The sequence below is a fragment of the Schistocerca americana genome, chromosome 6 (assembly GCF_021461395.2).
Source record: "Schistocerca americana isolate TAMUIC-IGC-003095 chromosome 6, iqSchAmer2.1, whole genome shotgun sequence".
NCBI classification, from domain to species: Eukaryota; Metazoa; Arthropoda; class Insecta; order Orthoptera; family Acrididae; genus Schistocerca; species Schistocerca americana.
In genome coordinates, this window is record NC_060124.1 from 608,921,368 (window position 1) to 608,942,115 (window position 20,748).

General features: G+C 38.9%; 1 protein-coding gene across 1 annotated transcript in view; it reads right to left on the minus strand.

Annotated features, from left to right (window-relative positions):
- The window catches only part of LOC124620346 (DNA mismatch repair protein Msh6), a 198,657-nt gene that overhangs the window by 86,616 nt on the left and 91,293 nt on the right, over window positions 1–20,748 (minus strand). The window contains exons 12-14 of the mRNA XM_047147020.1: window positions 17,864–17,973; window positions 6,445–6,600; window positions 2,409–2,543 (exon numbers count right to left, since the gene is read on the minus strand). Coding sequence (XP_047002976.1) covers window positions 2,409–2,543; window positions 6,445–6,600; window positions 17,864–17,973 — 401 coding nt within the window. The remainder of the gene's footprint in view (window positions 1–2,408; window positions 2,544–6,444; window positions 6,601–17,863; window positions 17,974–20,748) is intronic.

A 20,748-nucleotide genomic window follows, 5' to 3' on the forward strand; every position in this document is an offset into this window, starting at 1 on the left:
TAATATGCACTATTGGGCAACGGAAAATCCACGATGGCTGCGACAAGTGGAACATCAGCGATGGCGGGTTAATGTATGGTGCGGCATTATGAGAGGGAGGATAATTGGCCCCCCATTTTATTGATTGCAGTCTAAATGGTGCAATGTATGCTGATTTCCTACGTAATGTTCTACCGATGTTACTACAAGATGTTTCACTGCATGACAGAATGGCGATGTGCTTCCAACATGATGGATGTCCGGCACATAGCTCGTGTATGGTTGAAGTGGTATTGAATAGCATATTTCATGACAGGTGGATTGGTCGTTGAAGCCTGCACATTCAGCGGATCTGACGTCCCCAGATATCTTTCTGTGAGGAAAGTTGAAGGATATTTGCTATCGTGATCCACCAACAACGCCTGACAACATGCTTTAGCGCATTGTCAATGCATGTGCGAACATTACGGAAGGCGAACTACTAGCTGTTGAGAGGAATGCTGTTACACGTACTGCCAAATGCATTGAGGTTGATGGATGTCATTTTGAGCATTTATTGTATTTATGTGGTATTTACGTGTAATCATGGTGTAACAGCATTCTTTCTCATAAATGATAAGTTCACAAAGGTACATTTATCACATTGGAAGAAACGAAATAAAATGTTCAAACCTACTTGTTACCAACTGTTCGTCTAAAATTGTGAGCCATATGTTTGTGACTATATGCCACAAAGCAAAAAAAGTGGTCCAACTAAAACATTCACATTTCTTTACGTACTACACAAATATGTAATAAAAACTGGGGGTTCCTATTTAAAAAAAAAGAAAAACGCAGTTGATATCCGTTTGACCTGTGGCAGTGCCATCTAGCGGGCCAACCATAGTGCCATCTGATTTCCCCCTTCAAGCCAGACAAGTTTCGTTCTTTGTAGTTTCTTCGTTGACGCTTATTTCGTGAGATATTTAGCTCGGTCATGATCAATGGACCACCCTGTATATATTGCCACTTTACAACGAGAGCGAAGGAACAAAGAAGCGACAGATGCTCACCAGCATATGCTCCTGTTACTGACAGTGTGTACACCACCTGGCAACCGGTCAGTGCCATGGGAGGGGAAACAGGCCAGTCACCGGTGTTACCTGGGCAATGGTATTGTGTCCAAGCTACTAGGCCAAACTGTCACATGTTGCAAGTTATTTCAATTGCACAATAGTCAAGTAAAAGAAAAAAAATTCTTTTAATATAGCAACTGTAGATTTGCATAGCATATGTGGTGACACATACCACTCCTCAGAAGTGAGGTGTGTCCCTAGGTCTTCATATCGATGAATGATACAACAAAAAGTTACAGGGATACAGATATTGTGTGGGGATATTTTCATTTCGCACATGGTGAACCATATTGAGGGACAACACGAGACAGTGATCACAGAAACTTCACTCGAGGCAGTACTGTATCAGAACTGTAAATAAATACGGATTGCACAGATATATGAATAATGGAAGTTAGTTAAATAAAAGTGTAAAACTATCTTCATTGTTCATTATGATTTGGTATATGTATCAAGACAGTTGTAGGTAGTTACTGTACGTATTTGTGAAGAGAATACATACACTGTTAACTCAAATGGAATTTTGCAAATCATTTCGTAGAAATGTGGTACAGAAATTCTGAAGTTTAAGGCAATTACAACCAGAAAGGAAATTTGAGAGAAGTCCAAAGGCACAGCAATCACATGTTAAGGTAACAATGTAGGAAAAGACAGATTGTTACTTACTGTGAAGAAGATATGTCAGGTTGCAGATGGGCACAATTAAAGACACTTACATATAGCTTTCAGCTATGGCCTTCATCATTAAAAGAGACAACAGTATTATGAAAAGGATAATTGCTACTCAACATATAGCAGAGATGCTGAGTTGCAGATAGGCACAACAAAAAGACAGTTACACAATAAGCTTTTGGTCAACAAGGCCTTTGTCAAAAATAGACTAAGCGTACACATGCACACACGCGCACACACACGAGACTGCCAACTCAACGTCCTTCAGGCACGAGATGCTGGAGCTGGTGGTCATGCGTGTGTGTGTGTTTTATTGATGAAGGCTGTGGCCAAAAGCTTTATGCAAGGGTATTTTAACTGTGCCTGTCTGCAACTTTATGTGTCTCCTTTTCATAAGCAGCAAACTGTCTTTTGCTACAATGTTGATTTTTCTACCTGGAGTTTCCACTGTCCGAGAAGTTATGGTAAAGAATATCAAATTTACATTGACCATCACACTTCACACACTCATTTAAGGGATTACTATTCATCATTTTAATACATTAATGATGCCGTTATCCCATTCACTTGTCACTTGCCACCATCACAACACTTGATTTCCTCAACAATGACTTTGCAACACTTATGAAACAACTACAATACCTGTGTGTCTTCAGTAACATATCTTTTATAGCCTTTCCTTTGGGATACTAGCTGATATTCATCAGTTGCTCTCTTACAGGCATGCTCTGGAACCTCCAACTGGTAAGCCTTTTTGCCGCTTCCAACATAAGTCACCTGCAGGGAAAAATGAACAAGTGTTCAAACAGTACACAGAATAATGTTCCATATTCCCATACAATACATAATGTGCAGTGTATAATTGAGGAATAATTGATAAATGTCTATACAAGCTAGACCACCAACTACAGAATTATGTACTTCAGGAGACTATTTCATACAACGTAATAAACTAATAGGTTCATCTACATCTACATGGTTGTGATAAAACCTACAAAATGGCTTAAATTAGAAAAAGACAGGGAAAAAACATTTTCATACCATACTCCAATTCAGATTCTTTTAAATTAAGAGAGAGAAATGCTGTGTTTAACACTTTCACTATGCTCTATCACACGCCATATGAGAAATGGTGTGCCATCTTCATTCGTGGCATTCTTCTTCTTCTTCTTTTCATTTTGGTATTCTGAGCACCATGTTAATTCTCATCAGCTTCGTTTCTTCTCGTCTTGTTCTTTGTTCAATATTCTTTCATTCTCATCATACTTTGCAACATTCTTTACTCTTCTGTTCATGATGATTTTCCTGATAATGTTTGATATTCTCTCTCTATCTTGGTATACAGTTCTTGATTTGCTCATCTCCTAAATTGACAGTCTTCTATTCTTCAAGATCTCAATGCCTCCTGATAATCTTTTATTTCACCACTTCTAATCTCTGAAGTATTCCTATTCTTACTAGGTAAAGAGCTTCTGCTGTGCATAATGCTCCAGTGCGTATCATACTCTGAAATGTCTCAATTCTACATCAATCAAAGTATTATCCTTATTGTTGATGTTCATGGAATGTATACTAAATTCATTTTGTTTTACTTGTGCTCCCAGAGCTTCCCTTTTCTGTAAGCCCAATTTGATCTCCCCAACTTCTGAATTTTCCCTCTTGTTGCCTTCCATCTAGAAGCTACCTTAATATTTATCAAACTGTGCCTTCTCGATAGTAAACTGTAGATCTGCTTTAGCCGCCATATTTGAAGCTGTGTGGTTTGGTTAACCACCTCTTTTATTAATTCCGACAATATTGTCTGTGAATGTTAGATAATCTACCTGTATTTCTTTCCCTGTGCACCCTAGTCGCATTCTACCCACTCCTTTCATTTCTCGTCACCATTTCCTGATCGCCTCACAAAGAATACGATTAAAGAGCAAAGCAGAGAATCTGACTCTTGAGTTTAATCTTTATGGCCCCTGAAAGCTTTCCTCTGAACTTTACCTTGGATGTTGTATTGCTTAAGGTCTGTTTAATCAGTCCACTTGATTTTCTATCCAAACTCAACTCCTCTAAAATTTGAAACAGTGTTTGATTATCTATTGAATAACAAGCTTCCTTTAAGTCTACGCTGTTGGCTATGTCTAATACTTCAAACAAATCATTTATGCAATAAATTGTAGCACGGGTGGCTAGTGAGCTATTCTTTTATATTGTTTCTGAACAACTGGAGATTTCCAATTTACTCCCTGATGCCCGTTAGTGACATGTTGTGGACTTCTGAATCCTAGATAGGGATGTATAGCCTATACATAACTCACCTTTGTTTCTAATACTGTGGTTGTGAATTCCACAGTTCATCCATAATTAATCTTTATTATTAACCACAAATAACTTTAGAAAGTTTATGCATTTGTAATTAAGTGTACCAATTCCTAGGTCCCTGAAGTGTCTCCTAGAAGATGACCAGTTATCAACATTATGTAATAAAAACATTTTGAAAGCCCACATTTCCCACCAGTTCATTCTCACCCATTAAAATACAATAGCGGTATGAAGATAAACAGTTGATACATTGTTCTTTAAAAATACATCCCTTGCGCTTCATTATATTAACAAACTTCCAACATGTTTCATAATGAAGAAATATCAAATAGTTCTAGTTTGTCACAAACAAATTTTGTCAGTCCAGTTCTAATACAAAGCAACAACTTAATTTATTACAAAACAAAGTTAATCATTTCTTTTCCATCCTTCTTAGCCTCCGTTGCATCAACATAAGTTTTCCAGGTACTCAGACTCCTGGGATGTCATGATGGATATGGCTCAAATGTCCTTTGCTAGCCAATAATATCATACACACACACACACACACACACACACACACACACGCACGCGCACACACACACACACACACACACACACACACACACACACACACACACACACACACCATGGTGCGTGCGTGCGTGTGTGTGTGTGTGTGTGTGTGTGTGTGTGTGTGTGTGTGTGTGTGTGTAGGCCTTGTTGGTCAAAAGCTCACTTTATGACAGTCTTTTTGTTGTGCCTATCGCGTCTCAGCATCTTCGCTATATCGTGAGTAACAAATATTGTTTTCATAATATTGTTACATTCCATCCTGGATTTTCCATTGCAAAATTGTGTAGTTAGTTCTGAAAAAGATGTGAGGGGGTTTCTATTTTTTTCCCACACTTCAGTCCTTCATAAGACAAAGATAACACAAGGTGGTATGAACTACATCAAATAATGAAAATACAGGGAAAAACTTGCCTCACTGCAGGATAGAAGCATATGCAGTTCATAACTGTTGTTTCCACTAATTCAGTCATTGCCATATTTTTTTCAGAATTGTACTGTCTTAACACTGAGAACAGTCTTCATTTCTCACAAAGGGATGATTTTAGCCATTAAGGCGTCAAGAGTTGCAGAGTGATATACGCCTTATCACTGATGTTAATCTTGATAATCCACACTTCTTGACTGGTGCCGACATCTGGTTGCCTCCTAACTTCTCAATGTGAAGTACTGTATAGTTGTTCTTTACAAATCTTATTTTGCTCATGAGAAGGATAGTCTCTAACATGGCACATAACATGAATCTTATTTAGTTTACTACTGTGCACAATAGAAGTTCGTTTCTAAGGTCAGTAGCCTGTAATGTTCCTCTCCACTTTCATCAAGCCTTGATGATGTTTAAATTCTGATGACTTATGTGACTGATCATATATTTGATATTACAGCTGCCACCTCTAGCATAATTTACTTATATACTGACAGGAACACCGTATATATTACTTAGTTTCTCCATTCAATATTCACCCTTATTTCAAAGCCAAAATATCTTTACATTATTAGAAGGCACTCACATATAACTTTCTGCGACAGCCTCTGTTAGCGCGCACACACACACACACACACACACACCCCGCCAACTCCAACATCCCGGGCCGAGACGCTGGAGTTGGCAGTTGAGTGTGCATGAGGGGTGTGTGGGTATGTGTCTCTCTTTATTGATGAAGGCTGTGGCCGAAAGCTACATGCGAGTGTCTTTTAATAGTGCCTGTCTGCAACTTGACGTTTTTTCTTTACAGTAAGTAGCAATCTATCTTCTCTTACATTGTTGATATTTCTACCTGGAGTTTCCATTGTTTGATATCATTAACAATGAAATATGAAGAAAAGTCAAAGTTGCTTGTAGTATGAAGTAACACTATACAGTGGGCATTTTATATACTGATTGCACCTGTCCTCTGATGAATGAATGTTTCTTTAGCAAAATATTACATTAAAACTCTTGTTAAAATGTTTGCCACAAACTAAACGAACGTGTGCCCCCTTAATTGTGGAGCAATGCCATTTATTTCATTGGATGAGGTTTTCTCTTGCTTTTATAATTTTTTTCACAATCTGGATGTGTATAACTTCTTTTTATCTTCACTTACAATGTCTGCATCAATACAGACTTAATTCAAGTTCAGGAAGCGTACTATAATTCATGAAATTTTTGCAGAAACAGCATATGTGGAGGAAAAGTTAGACACTGTGTGATCAAAAATAGCAGGTATAATAATTAGCCTGCAATGATGACACTGCAGCAGATACAAGAAAAAACAGCAACTGTGCAAACTAAACAAACATAAGAGAAACTGGAGTTTCAGTTTACTGGACACACCTTCTCTCTGAAGAATCTCTTCTGTTCCTCCAGGTAGCTTTTTGTTTCCCTTTCCAGCTCAAGCTTGGCTGAAATGTATTTGTCATACTGTTCATCGACCCCTTGTTCTGGTATTATTACACCTTCAGTCCTTGCTTTCTCATGATCAAATGCTCCCTACAACAGTACATCATTACTGCTAAACACTACAATACCAACTACAGAAGAATATTCACAATAACCAACTACTTGTAACTAGTGATAAAACATAACAATCATTATAATAACAAATCCATCTTCTCCACGAATTACACCATTGCTTTAAAAAAGGCAACACAGAATTTTTGAAGACAATCTGGATTACATAAAAGCTACACTGAGATGGTTACAAGTATTTTATAAATGGTAAATGCCCTTTATTGCCACAAGTAATGCATAACACAATACGCCAGGCAGTATTAAATGTCTAGTGATTTGAAAACTGTTTACACTATAACAGTTGGAATTTGGCAGTTCCTCTTTCTTAAATGAAAAATTAGTGAATGCGACGGCAGCACTATATCTGTATTGTGCAATATTGCAGTTCCTGTATTCTGAAGTATGATGCAATGTTGACAACATAGGGAAGTTTGGGTCTAGCAGTGAGTCTTACTCGGATAGCCAAATGGTAAGCCGACTGCTCGCAATAACCAGGATATCTGGGTTTGAAGCCCAGTCTGGCACAAATTTTCACTGTCAAAATTCCATTATATAGCTGACAGTTGTCCATATTCGGAACTGTAAATCTGTAATGGGTTAATGCTTTGTATTATGTGCAAATAATTGCTGCTACTGATTAGTTGAAAATGTGTTCATTTTACAGGGTTTGCTGTCAGGGAGGGCAACAAAGTTGGTTCTTTGGTGACATTATACCTTACCACAACATGTGTAGAACATGGACATTAACACCGACAACAGAAGTTCGACATCAAGCACACAAAACGTTCTTGGCAGTAATAGTTTGACACTGACATTGGGAGCCACGTACCCCGTCTGGTGCAGTTTACGTAATCAGCTACTCATAACTATCTCGGTCAACATAAGGTAACAAAAATAAATTTAAAAATTTACTCTGAAATTAAATGCTGCAAAAATTATACACAGATAACAATCGGTGAAGTACTTGCTTCAACAGCCTAGATGGCAAAATCCAGAGGCAGTCAGAGTACAAGACATAAGGCACAAGCTGAGGTGAGAATGGAGGGTTTCAGCAAGACAGAGAAGGACTTCCTGCAGGTTGGTAGACATGGGAGGGGAATGTCATAACTATTTGGGAAATGGTTCCCAGATATTGTCTCTGTGGTCTTTGGTCAGTGCACAAGCTCACTCCGTATACTTTGTTGACAAAAAGTGTTACAGGTCAATATTTTAAATCTTTTGTACATTGATTCTGATGTGCATCTAGTTATCACCTTCAACTGTCAATACACATAAACTGGTAACAGACTGAATGACTAAACTGTTAATTTCTCTTTATTCTCAGCCTGCTGACTGTCGTCTTATTACTAGGGACCAGAAAACGTAGCATCTATTTTTGATGAAATTTGCATCTAATTGTTTTGGTTTGTAAATGATTACACACACAAATTTAAAAGGTTTTCACACTACATGCTTGTAAACGATGCTTTAGTACTTTGGAACTGCTGCTTTTGAAAAAACTTCAACTGTCAGCAACCCAAGACGAATATGGAGAAGAGTACTTTCTCTTCTCAATTGCATGCTACATGCTACCTCTGTCTTCATAAATGTATAAGTTAAAATTGTGTGTTATTGTACTTCTTGTTACTTACTATCTTTTCTTTAAGGTGGTTGTTGTGCCTAATCGTTTAACTCTAAACAACTAAAATTTTAATAATCAGGGGATAACTCTTTGTGTTGCTGTTTGATAAACTTCATTTTTAAATTTCTTTGTGTAGAGGGAAACACATGAACCCATTACTCAAAAATGGTTGTTGAGCCTAATCAGTTAATTTACACTCAACGATTTTTACTCATGATGTGTGCCTGAGTATTGTTATTTACATTCTTTGGGTTTAATAGAAGTTGTTAAGAATAACTCACATAATCAATCAACCCTACCATTCTCCCCACACTGTGGTACGCAATCTACGATGACAAAATTTTAAAAGTTCAATATGTTAAGTGACGTATATTTGATTTGTGCATCAGAATAAAACAGTTTTCATTATATTTATGCTTCATCCCTAACTTCACTTCATGTTGCTACTGCATATTCTTGTGGTGTAATATTTTCGCACTAATGAACACAGGAGACAAGCCGATAATTTGATTACTGTGTATATGCTGCCAGAATGGATTAGTTGTCAGCCATTTGCGCATGTGCATGCCCCCACACCCGCATGAGCTGACATGACAAAAAGGTGGAGTAAAAGACCTCCCTGAAGTAAAGTTTCCTATTACAACCAACGACAAGTATATGGTGGCAACTGAACAACAAACTGCAGCCTCGAAATGACTGGCAGTGCTGCAACGCACAGTGAAGGGCTGTTGGAACAGTCTCAGGCTTTCATACAAACCCACACCATCAAAAATGCCACCAGTTACCAATTTACATAACTGATAGTGTCAATAAACAGTATATAGGGAGCTCATTGTTGCCACATTGAAATTTTTTTCCTCCCCAATTCTTCCATTTAATTGTGAAGGTTTTAAATAAACTTCCTTTTGTAATTGTACTGGATCCCTTAAGCTTCAGCCTTGTTTACACAACAGGTGGGCCCCCTCTCACCCTGGGGTCTGCGTGACCTGCTCTTCCTTTTAACCTTTCCCAATCTATATGTACCTCCTCCATGAGAAATGAACTATTAGTTCCAAAAGCTAGGCAGTGTATAACACTTATGTGTACGTGTCAGCAGTATTGCATATTTCACCTGCTGAAGATAAATGATGACCAATGATTCTGTCTCAACATTTAATAGTGTTTTCAACTGAATTTTCTTTCATATAATCCTATAAACTTGGAAAATTCTACAGAAACCGGAAATAATTATTGTGAACCTGGCAATGACACCAAGACATTTGCACGTCATGTGTCGACTGGGGCTCATTTGCTCAGAGAGTGATATTACAGCAGCAGGCAGGACTGCTTTGTGTAAACCTCAGGATGGATCCTAATATTGCTACCTTACCTGAGGATACTATATAGTTATGCCAGTTAAGTGTGATTTCGTGCCTTGTGCTGACATGGCAAAAAGGTGGAGTAAAAGACCCTCCTGAAGTAAGTTTCCTATTACAAAATCTTATCAATTAGCTTAATGTCTGCTGTACTGCCCCCCAAAAATCCATAAGGGTGGTGTTCCTCTCAAACCTATTGTCACTAATATAGGAGCTCCGACACATTGTGTAGTACAACACCTCACTATTCTAATGAGTCCACTAGTGTGTATGTGTGCACATCAATTAATACTGTGCAGATTTTATACATCGAATAGAGGGTTTGTACCTTAATAACAAATTTTAGGAAGTTTTGATGTGGTCTCCCTTTTGCTTGCATCTGCTGGATGTCAGAATCACTGTAATTAAGTGTAGTGTTGAAAAAACTAAAATGTTTTGACCATGTTGATTTCCACATACTTTTTTTTGTCAATGATCAATTTAATGAATATATACAAATAAGTTTGCGATGGGGAGCCCTTTGGCGCTATGGTTGTCAGTCTCTTTACAGATTTCGAGGAAGGTTCCCTGAAGTTGACAGCATTCAAACCTGCATGCCTCCTCCATCGTTCCTTTTTTTATGTACACAAAACTTCTGTTATTTTCTCACTGGACAGTGAGAATTTGCATAGCTTTTTAGAACATCTCAATTCAATTCATCCAAAAGTTCTTTTCGCTATTGAATTGGTGAAGGGTGGCTGCCTTCCCTTTCTCACTGTTGGCCATGAGTGAGGATGATGGTACAATAGAACTGAATTTATGTAAGTTGCTCACAATTTGATGCAGCTAACTGAGAATGACACACCTGCTTAACATGTCAGTGAGATGTTTTCTATGAGAACAACCTTACACACAGAAAAGTAGATACAGAAAGGGGGGAGGGGAGGTGGGGGGAGGGGGGGGGGGGGGGTAGTAAATCAGCTTAAAATGATGTTGCTGCAGTGCAGGAAGGCAGAATCTAAGGCATTATTTTTAAAAGATACATAAAACAAATATATAGGGCAGACGACGTACCCACATAGTGCTCTCAATCTCATTATAGTGCAATTCCGCTGAAAAAGACTACCATGTATTGTCTCCACTACTATTCATTCCCCTAGTGAATCACAGCTTCTACAAGAATATAAAATCTCTTACAACTAAGCAAGCTGCCAAGATTAAACTCCTGTTAATAATAAATTTCTTTTCTTCTCGTTTTTCAATTTTCATCTAGAGGTCTACCTGGTGCATATATAGCATGTGCCTGAATCTTTCAAAACTATCAGACTGTGGTTTATGAAGATTTATCATTCAGATTGCAATTTTCAATATATAGATCCCAATAGTTCACTAAGTTTTGCTGCAAATCATGTAACTGAAATTGTTACCATTGCATTTCATTTCCATGTATAAAAGGCAATGTTCCAACAGATTGGTTCACTAACTCATCGTAACTCAGCTGAAACTGCTAAGGATAGAAATCTGAAATTTGGAAAGGGTGTTGATCTTGTACTGTAGGCGTCAGTTGAGAAGGGATTTTTTGAAATTCCACCCTTAAATGCACAAAACAAGAAATTAAAGGGTGTTTTGAAAATTAGATGCTATTAATGCAACTTTGAAGCTCGATCAACAAAAATAAGTCATTACGAAAGAACTACTAAAGTATTTGTAAAGCTACATCTATGAAAATTGGTGTTTGAGTTCTCTGTTACAAATAAAAAGCACATGGTTTGGGCTTTTTTGGAAATTCGACCCCTAATGGGATGCACAATGAAATAAAATGTTTTATAAAAATATTTCATCATGAAACCATTTTTAAAGCTAAAGCTAAATCTATGAAAACTGGTAATTGGCTCTGTTAGAAATGAAAAAATATGTTAAAAAATTGTTGAGGCTTTTGTGGCCACTTGTTGACAAACTGCCTACTGGCTTCTGTCTCGGGTTCTTCGGCCGACGTTCATCTAATGATTTTTCTGACGTTTCGCCAGCACGAGTGGCTGGCATTGTCAAAGCTTCACCCTCCATTGCCAGTGGTGAACTGGAGCCGAGCTCGCGGGCGCAGACTATATGTACCTGGCGCGCCAACGTGCGAGGGTTTCTCCGCAGTCATTTCCGGTGCGGTTCTCCTCTTGCTACCTGCGACGGTCGTTCGCTGTAGTACGGGAAGCCAGGATCCGTTTACCTTAAGGCTTTCCTCTTTCTTGTTCAAACAGTTCGCGTGTTTTTGTATTTCCACAGCTTCTCTGAACAAGCGTGTGTGATAGTGCTTCTCTACAGCCAGAACTTCCGTGTCGGCGAATTTTATTACGTGGTCGGTCTCATTCAGTGCGTGCTCTGCCACGGCCGATTTCTCCACCTGCCCCAACCTGCAATGTCGCTTATGCTCTTTGATACTGGTGTTAACGGATCGTCTAGTCATTCCGACATAAACATTTCCGCATGCGCATGGTATATTCCCGACATTGCAAGTGGGTCTCTTTTCCCCTTCGCCGATCTAAGACACTCTTTGATCTTCCTTGTCGGTTTGAAAATCATCTTTACGCCATGTTTGCACAATATACGGCCGATTCTGTCCGTCGCTCTGGGAATGTAGGGCAGAAAGGCCGTACCTGACATTTCTCTTTCTGGTTCCTTACTTCGCCGAGTGTTTGGCTCTGTTACACTTCTAATATAATTTGTGGAGTACCCATTGCTCCTCATGACAGTTTCCAGGTGTTGCATTTCTCGTTTGAGGTGTTGCGGCTTTGGGGTAGGGGATGAAAGCTGTTTCCATTGTTGTGAGTGCTGTCTTGTCTCAGAACCAAAGTGGTGAACCCACATTTCATCCATTATCACATACCTTGCAAGAAAGCCGTCTTCATCCACTACAAATTGGTGGACGATTTCTTACAACACTGCAGACACTACCGTCTCTGATCTGTATTCAAGTCTTTCGAGATCCACCAAGATCGTATTGTGAATTGCAGTCACTGTTTCATCAGTGAAAATGGTGACAGGCCTTCTGCTCCTTGGTGCATCTTCCACACTTGTTCTTCCACGTTTGAAGTCTGCCACCCAGTTTTTCACTGTTGCACATGATGGAGCACCGTCCGTAACTGTATTCTGCATGTCCTCTACAATTTCCTTGGGTGTCATTCCCTTCAAATGAAGATATTCGGTTCTTGATTCTCTCAATATTTTTGCTCACACTACAGTATACAACGCATCCTAGTGGAAAAATTAACAAAGCTGGAGCAGCGAAATTTGACTTGCATACCCACAAAGGGTCACCATAAAAGTAGGCGATGGTGGTTGTGGTTGTGCAATACGTTACGGTAATTCATAGAATGAAGGCTTGTCATCACTTAACACTTCCGGGCTGAGATGCTGTAGTCCATACATAAGACTCTCCCCTGACGTTTTGCCTTCGACTGCGGTAGGCATCCTCTGAGGACAATCAGCGAGCTGCAATGAGAGCACGAGTGAGCGCCGTATACATATGTCATCCAGAGGGCGCCGCTGTCAATCACGTGACGTTGGCTGTGCTATGATCTCTGATATTGCCAACTTTCTCAATTGAAATTAATCGACTGTCACGTGATTGACAGTGGCGCTCTCTGGATGACTTATGTATACGGCGCTCACTCGTGCTCTCATTGCAGCTCACCGATTATCCTCGGAGGATGCCTTCCGCAGTCGAAGGTGATATGTCGGGGAGAGTCTTATGTATGGACCACAGCATCTCAGCCCGGAAGTGTTAAGTGATGATTACCGTAACTATCTTGGGCTAGAAACTTTATGAGCGCCCGTCGTATTGCCCATAAATGTAGGAAAAGCCATATCTATTAAAATTCATGTGGAGGACGTCACTGGATTAGTTCTCATGACACAAAGTTTTGCAGCAAGTCAACGAACTTTCCTCAGTGAACATCAAGGACAGAATAAGAGTTTGCAGGTAGGTCATCTCGCAAATGGAGAATGACGGAAAAGTTCAGCCTCCTACCTCCTTTGGTCATGGTTGTAATCATGTGTATGGCCATTGTTTTAGTTGTAAACTAATGCCTACAGCCTTCAAAGTCTGAACTGATGTTATGAGTTGGACAAGAGACAAGATTACTACCATGGACTACGTGAAAGCAACAAAGCAATGGTTCACAGTGAAAAAAGTTATGGAATTGATATACCGTCTGAAGTACATTATCTTCAAAGACACAAATGTGTAAGATACATTTGTGCAGCACTAACTGAAGGAATAACACTACAGCTGTTTTCATATTACCATTTAAATCTTTAAATATACTTTCCTTGGAAGGCAGAAACTCTTACATGGACTGTTATGATTTTCTCTCCTATTTAGAAAACAGCCTTGGAACTAAATAATCAATAGTACTGTCAAATTCTTCGGTACTGTACAAAAAAATTACAGCATGTGGCCTAGGTATAAAACATGAAACACTCCAACATACAGAAATAGTATCACGAACATTATCAAAAGTGTGCACAAATATGTGAAGTGGATAAAGCGACCACTTGTGATAAGCAGGAAGTCTGGGGTCGAGCCTTGGTCAGGTAAAATTTTTTGTATATAACAATAGGTATAACATGTATACTCAACACAGCTGACGTCAAAGAATTCAGAGTCAGCAAATAAATTTCGAATTATTATCAATTTGAGAAAGGAAGATAAACAATGGCTAACATGTAAGTTATCTGTCATCAAATCCAACGTTATTTTCTTAAATCTGAAATTTTAACAATAAATACAGAAATATTACATGTACTCTGTCTTGCACTATGAAAAGACGTTTGGTGTAAAATACAACAATAAGATAATGAACTATTGGCTCTTGCAACAGCTGTGATTTTCCTAGCTATGGAGATGAACATGGTCAGAACAAATAAAAATCTAATTATGAGATGAAAACTTGGGTGCACTTCTAATCACAACCCTCCACTCTCCTGCAAAGTAAAGCTGTTTTTTAAGACAAGATTGTAACAACAAATAAAACTGTTTTCCTGTTGATTATACTCAGTCAATGACTGACATTAAATCATGCTCAGTTTTTCTTTAATAATGGCATATTAAAACAGCTGAGCTTCCAAAAGAACATGTATATTTTAGAGGACAGTGTGTTTTTGTTATTTCCAGTGAGACGACACAGGAAGAAACTCATGTATAGTCCATCACCTATTTACAATGCAGTAACAGCTGAAAACACGTCGAGCGATGCAGGCTTTTGAAACTGAGGGCTCTTACTTTTAGCATAGGAGAGGAATGTGATGGAGTCATTCAACACCACACATGTCATTTGGGAAAAAAGCTGAAAACCAAAAATGGAGTGTCAGTATCTGATGAGGTACAAAAATTTGAAAAGTTTTAAGAGGCAGAGGAGAAAGTGGGCATGCAATCTGCTAAAATATGGGCAATTAAGTGCATTAATGGCAGATAGGAAACAATGAAATTAAAAGTATATACACAGAGATGAAACAACAGAAGATAAAGGAAAGAAGAAAATGAGAAAACTGCCACAGACTGAGGCTAGGAGAGTGATTAGGACCAGGCACACCACTATCTTCAGTCGGAAGATCATGGTCTTGTGGTCAGCACTGTTGACTCTTGACCATGGAGACCCGGGTTCAATTCCCGGGCAATTCGGGTCGCACAAGCAGCATAAAATAAACAGACTTGCACTAGACTGCCCAGCTCTCCAGAAAGGAACCCCAACCCAAATATGTCAGGTGGACATTCCATCCCCTGGCCCCATTTGCAAACTTCTGAGGAGCTTTTACTGGATGGAGAAACCATGTGGCATGGGTCGAAAATCAGACAATGGAGTTTCACGTGTTCTGGAACAGAAACACTGTGTTGCCAGTATATACACTCTGTTTATACCAGTTTTACCTAATTGACAACAAGATGGTCTTCGTATCAATTTAAAAGATTGCATCATGGTTGCACTAAGTTATTTCATAGGTGGTGTTCTTTCTAGTGGAGTAGCCTTTACCAAAAACAAAGCTGGTGTAAGCAAGGTGCATATGACAAACCAAACTGTACTTAAAGTTGAAAGCTTCCACATAGTTCAGGTCCTTGAGGATTACTAGACACCATCCACTACTTAAAGGAATGCAAGTTTTTCCCAAATCAAGAACAATTGTGATGATAGATTACAAACAGCCACACGAAGCATACCCCATAATTTTCTTTGTTGTTCGGTGCAGTGTTGTGTTTTGAACATGTACTACACTGACAGAAAAAAAGACACCAAGGAGGAGATGTGCGACAAACGACAGCTCATATGCATGTTTCTACATCCGAAAGATGATATCTATTCACCAGTCACATAAGAGTAGTAATAGTAGGGCCACTATGAGGATGCAAATCACGTTTGCTTTAAATACATGCTCTAATGCTCATCAGCATTAGTCACCTTTGAGATCGGACATGGTGTAGAAAGGCTTGACAGGCGTGTAGTCACTGAGATGACTGCTGGCAGCAGTGCTCAACAGAATGTACGATAGCAAGAAGACTGGGCTCCGGCCGTGTAGCACTACTGAGAGGAAAGACTATCGTGTTCGGCTTATGGCTCTGGCGCATCATATTTCATCTACAGCAGCATTTGAGCAGCAGCTGGCATCACAGTGACTTACTTCAAGGGCAGCTTTGACCCACGGGCCCTGCAGTGCACATTCCACTGATGCCAAACCACCGTCATTTGAAACTTCAGTATCATCAAGCAAAAGATGACTAGGCAGTAGGGTGGAGGTCTTTTGTGTTTTCTGATGAAAGCTGGCTCTGCCTTGATTCCAGTGATGACCATGTTTTGGTTAGGAGGAAGCCAGTCGAGGGCATTCAACTAACCTGTCTGCGTGCTAGACACGCTGGACCTGCACCAGGAGTTATGGTCTGGGGTGGGATTCCATGTAACAGCAGAACCATTCTTATGATTATCCCATGCACCCTGATTGTGGATCTGTACAGCAGTCTTCCTGTCATTCATGAACAGCATTCCAGGGGGTGTTTTCCAACAGGATAACCCGTGCCCACCTACAGCTGCTGTCACTCAACATGTTCTACAGTGTTGACATGTTTGGCAGATCTGTACCCAATCAAGCACATAAGGGATATCGTCAGAAAACAACTCCAGTGTCATCCACAAACACCATTAACCCTCCCTGTATTGATCGACCAAGTGCATCAAGCATGGAACTCCACCCCACAAACTGACATTTGGCACCTGTATAACACAATGCATGCTTGCATAGAACAATCTGGCAGTTATAATGGTTATTACTGTACCACACATTTGCAATGGCTTATCTTGCTCTTACATTAACCTGTGATTTTGCAATATTAACCTCTTAAATATGTTAGCAGGTCGACAGACACACAAACAAACACAAACATACACACAAAATTCAAGCTTTCGCAACAAACTGTTGCCTTATCAGGAAAGAGGGGAGGAGAGGGAAAGACGAAAGGATGTGGGTTTTAAGGGAGAGGGTAAGGAGTCATTCCAATTCCGGGAGCGGAAAGACTTACCTTAGGGGGAAAAAAGGACGGGTATACACTCGCACACACACACATATCCATCCACACATGATATGTGTGTGTGTGTGTGTGTGTGTGTGTGTGTGTGTGTGTGTGTGTGTGTGTGTGTGTGTGCGCGCGCGCGCGCACGAGAGTGTATACCCGTCCTTTTTTCCCCCTAAGGTAAGTCTTTCCGCTCCCGGGATTGGAATGACTCCTTACCCTCTCCCTTAAAACCCAAATCCTTTTGTCTTTCCCTCTCCTTCCCTCTTTCCTGATAAGGCAACAGTTTGTTGCGAAAGCTTGAATTTTGTGTGTATGTTTGTGTGTCTGTCGACCTGCCAGCACTTTCATTTGGTAAGTCACATCATCTTTGTTTTTAGATATATTTTTCCTACGTGGAATGTTTCCCTCTATTATAACCATATCTTAAATACGTTACCTAGACAAATGTATTCTCGAAAATTTATTAATCTACATTAATAATTTTTTGGTGCTGCGGTTTTTCTTTTTTCTGTCAGTGTATATGCCAACAGGGGATGTGAGTATGCAGTTTACAACCTTTAATACTATTTTTGTTTCAGCTACAATCACGTTTTAAATAAGTTATTCTAATGTAGCAAATCCTTTCTTAGTGTGTTTTAAAATACTTGGGCGGTTGCAAATAGCACTGTATATGTACTGTAGAAGTCAGTAATAGCATACTGGCTACCCATAAACAATGACTTGATCGCAACACACCTCAAAAAATTTAAGATCTTCACTCATGTCAGGAAAGATTCCTCCACTGTACTTGGATGCTGTAAATGTGTACCTCTTCAGCAGCAGTGACTCCTCGCAGGCCTTACAATCTAGAAAAAAAGATTCATAATCAAGCAGAAATTCAGGGTTGAGTGATTATGAATGTAACAGGCACTACTATGGATGCTGTTGTAAAACAAATGTCACAAATACCAATTTTTGTCAGTTAATCAGTTATATGTGTTGTCCTCTGTACACAACCACATACGTGAGTGGTTTGTACTTACATTAAACTTAATCTGTGTTTACATTTCATAATTTTCATTAACTTTAGACCTACCAGCATCTGTAACATGCATGGACAAGATGTCTATTAGTGACAGATACAGAAATAGCCTCTTACTGATACGGTACACAGTATTGACTAAAACTACTATGGACTAAAGCACAATGAAATTAATACTATGAGCCTATGTAAGAGACTGTATTGATTGGAGGTTATACAAAAACAAAGAGACAAGTGAAGGTGTAACATTTTTATACACACTATGTGTAGTCACATCATTATGGCCTTCATTCAGATGTGACAACACTACCATGTCGCACAAAAAAAGGGTACATAAAGTAACTGATACTAAATACATATGAATGTAACTCAGTGCCATTTGAGGTAATCAAAGTTATTTATCATAATTGCAAAAACAGTCTATTACCAATTTTTAGGCCAGAACGACTTTCATCCACCACAACAGCTCATTGTATTCGGCTGTCTGTAGGGGTGAATGGCAGCTAGGTCTGTGCTAATGGAGGTAGACAATCTTGAACTTACTCCATAGCATAGCAACAGAATTGTTGCTGATAGGATATGGATAGCTTTATCCTACGAGTTATGTTTTCTGCATAACAGGATGGATGAATCGAAGGATGCAGATATGCCTGGCTAGAAATGTTGGAGATAAAAAATCATCATCATTGCTACCAGAATGACACTACAGTGAGCAGTCGTATGGTCTGGGGAATGTTTAGTGGCTTCTCCTAAGCCTAAGAATTCTTGTAGAAATTGTTCTTGATCCACTTTGATTACAAATCCATTTTCCAAAATTGGAGTAATTCACAGTCCGATCTGTTTTTCTTGGGAAGGATGGATTCCTTCACCACCCTAGAACTGTCTGACAATGATGTCAAGAACAAGGTCATAAGTACCGCCACAGCCCCCAAATTTGCTGAACAAAACAAAGAACCAGTCATTATTTGTTTTCTGTCTTGAGTTTACTGCAGTTTAACTAAAGAGAAATTTACAACAGATGCATTTCACTTTTATTTATAAAGCGTCTTCTGTGGTTATTCTGCAAACTGGAGACTTAAGTTTGTACGTTTTTGGTTGTTTTAAATTAAAAACAACATTTTGTTTATAAAGTTTGAGTGCAAGTTACTTATAGTATTTCTTTACATATTCTCCAAACCACTGCTTCTCCCCTCCTTGCTAGCAGCAGTTGACATTGAAAAGACCTCGTTTCACATATACACTTGGTAGTTTTTGCCATTCTGCAATATTTCTTGTGTTGCATTTGTGTTATTTACATTTCACCTTTCAAGTTAGGTGTGTTTTTCACTCTGCACAGTATTACAGTGTTTATGTCTATACTTTGCTTTTGTGCAGGTCGTGAGCATTGCCAACATGTGAAACTACTTTTTTTCAAAATTTTGTGTGTGTGTGTGTGTGTGTGTGTGTGTGTGTGTGTGCGCGTGTGTGTGTCTTATATGGTTGGCAGAAATGAACCACGTAGAACAGGTTATATTTAATAAATTAGTGCCAAATAGGTACAACATCTTACACTGGATTATAGATACATGGATGAGATCTAGGGACTGGTAAGATGAAACAAGCGATAAAACTGACCACATACACACAGGTATAAATTCTGTTCATGACGAGATACAGTTTACAACAGACAAAGAGCACAATAGGCACTTAAATTTCTTGGACATCACTGTACAGATTCAAAACAACCAACATACATTTGACGTATACTGAAACTGACAACAACAGGCACAATTATACATAAGACATCTTAACACCCCAGTTCTCAGAAGCAGGCAGCACTTAGATATATGCTCCACAGACTAAACAAATTACCATTAGATACAGACAATTATCAAAAAGACATGAATATCATAATACAAATAGCCACAAAGAATAGATACCAGGAAAACTTAACAACAAACTCAGGAAACAGAAAAGAACAAATATCCACAAACACAAAGACAGACTCTCACAAAGACACACACAAAATACAAGATATGGAACAACACACATTGAGAAAGAAACAAAAAAAAGATGGTACACAATGACATGCAACCACCAATACACACACAGAATATCCAATATTTTCAAATACAAGGCATAAAAATAGCCCACCAAATCAACAATTCAGTTTAAAAATACTTCCCAAAAATAACAGGAAAAACTGAACAACACCATAAATGAGAAATATACCAACTGAAATGCAATAAATGTGATGGAAGATACATAGGTCAAACCCGGAGGAGGTTGGACATCAGATACAAAGAACACTTAAGAACATGGAAACATAGGACAAATCATTTAACTTTTGCATTACACTTACACCAGCCAGCAACAAAACATTACAACCAGTGACACAGACAAAGAAATCATAAGGCTAAACAACAACTAAAAACACCACTTCATCTTACAAAAGCTACCACATTCAAAAAACCATAACAACAAATAAACAACTCATAAATGACCAACCTGGCAAACCACACATTCTTTAAACTAACCAACCACTTAATATAACATTAAATACACGCATATATCCACTAGCATCTCCTCCCAAGTTCTGTCCTATAATCACTCCAGCCCA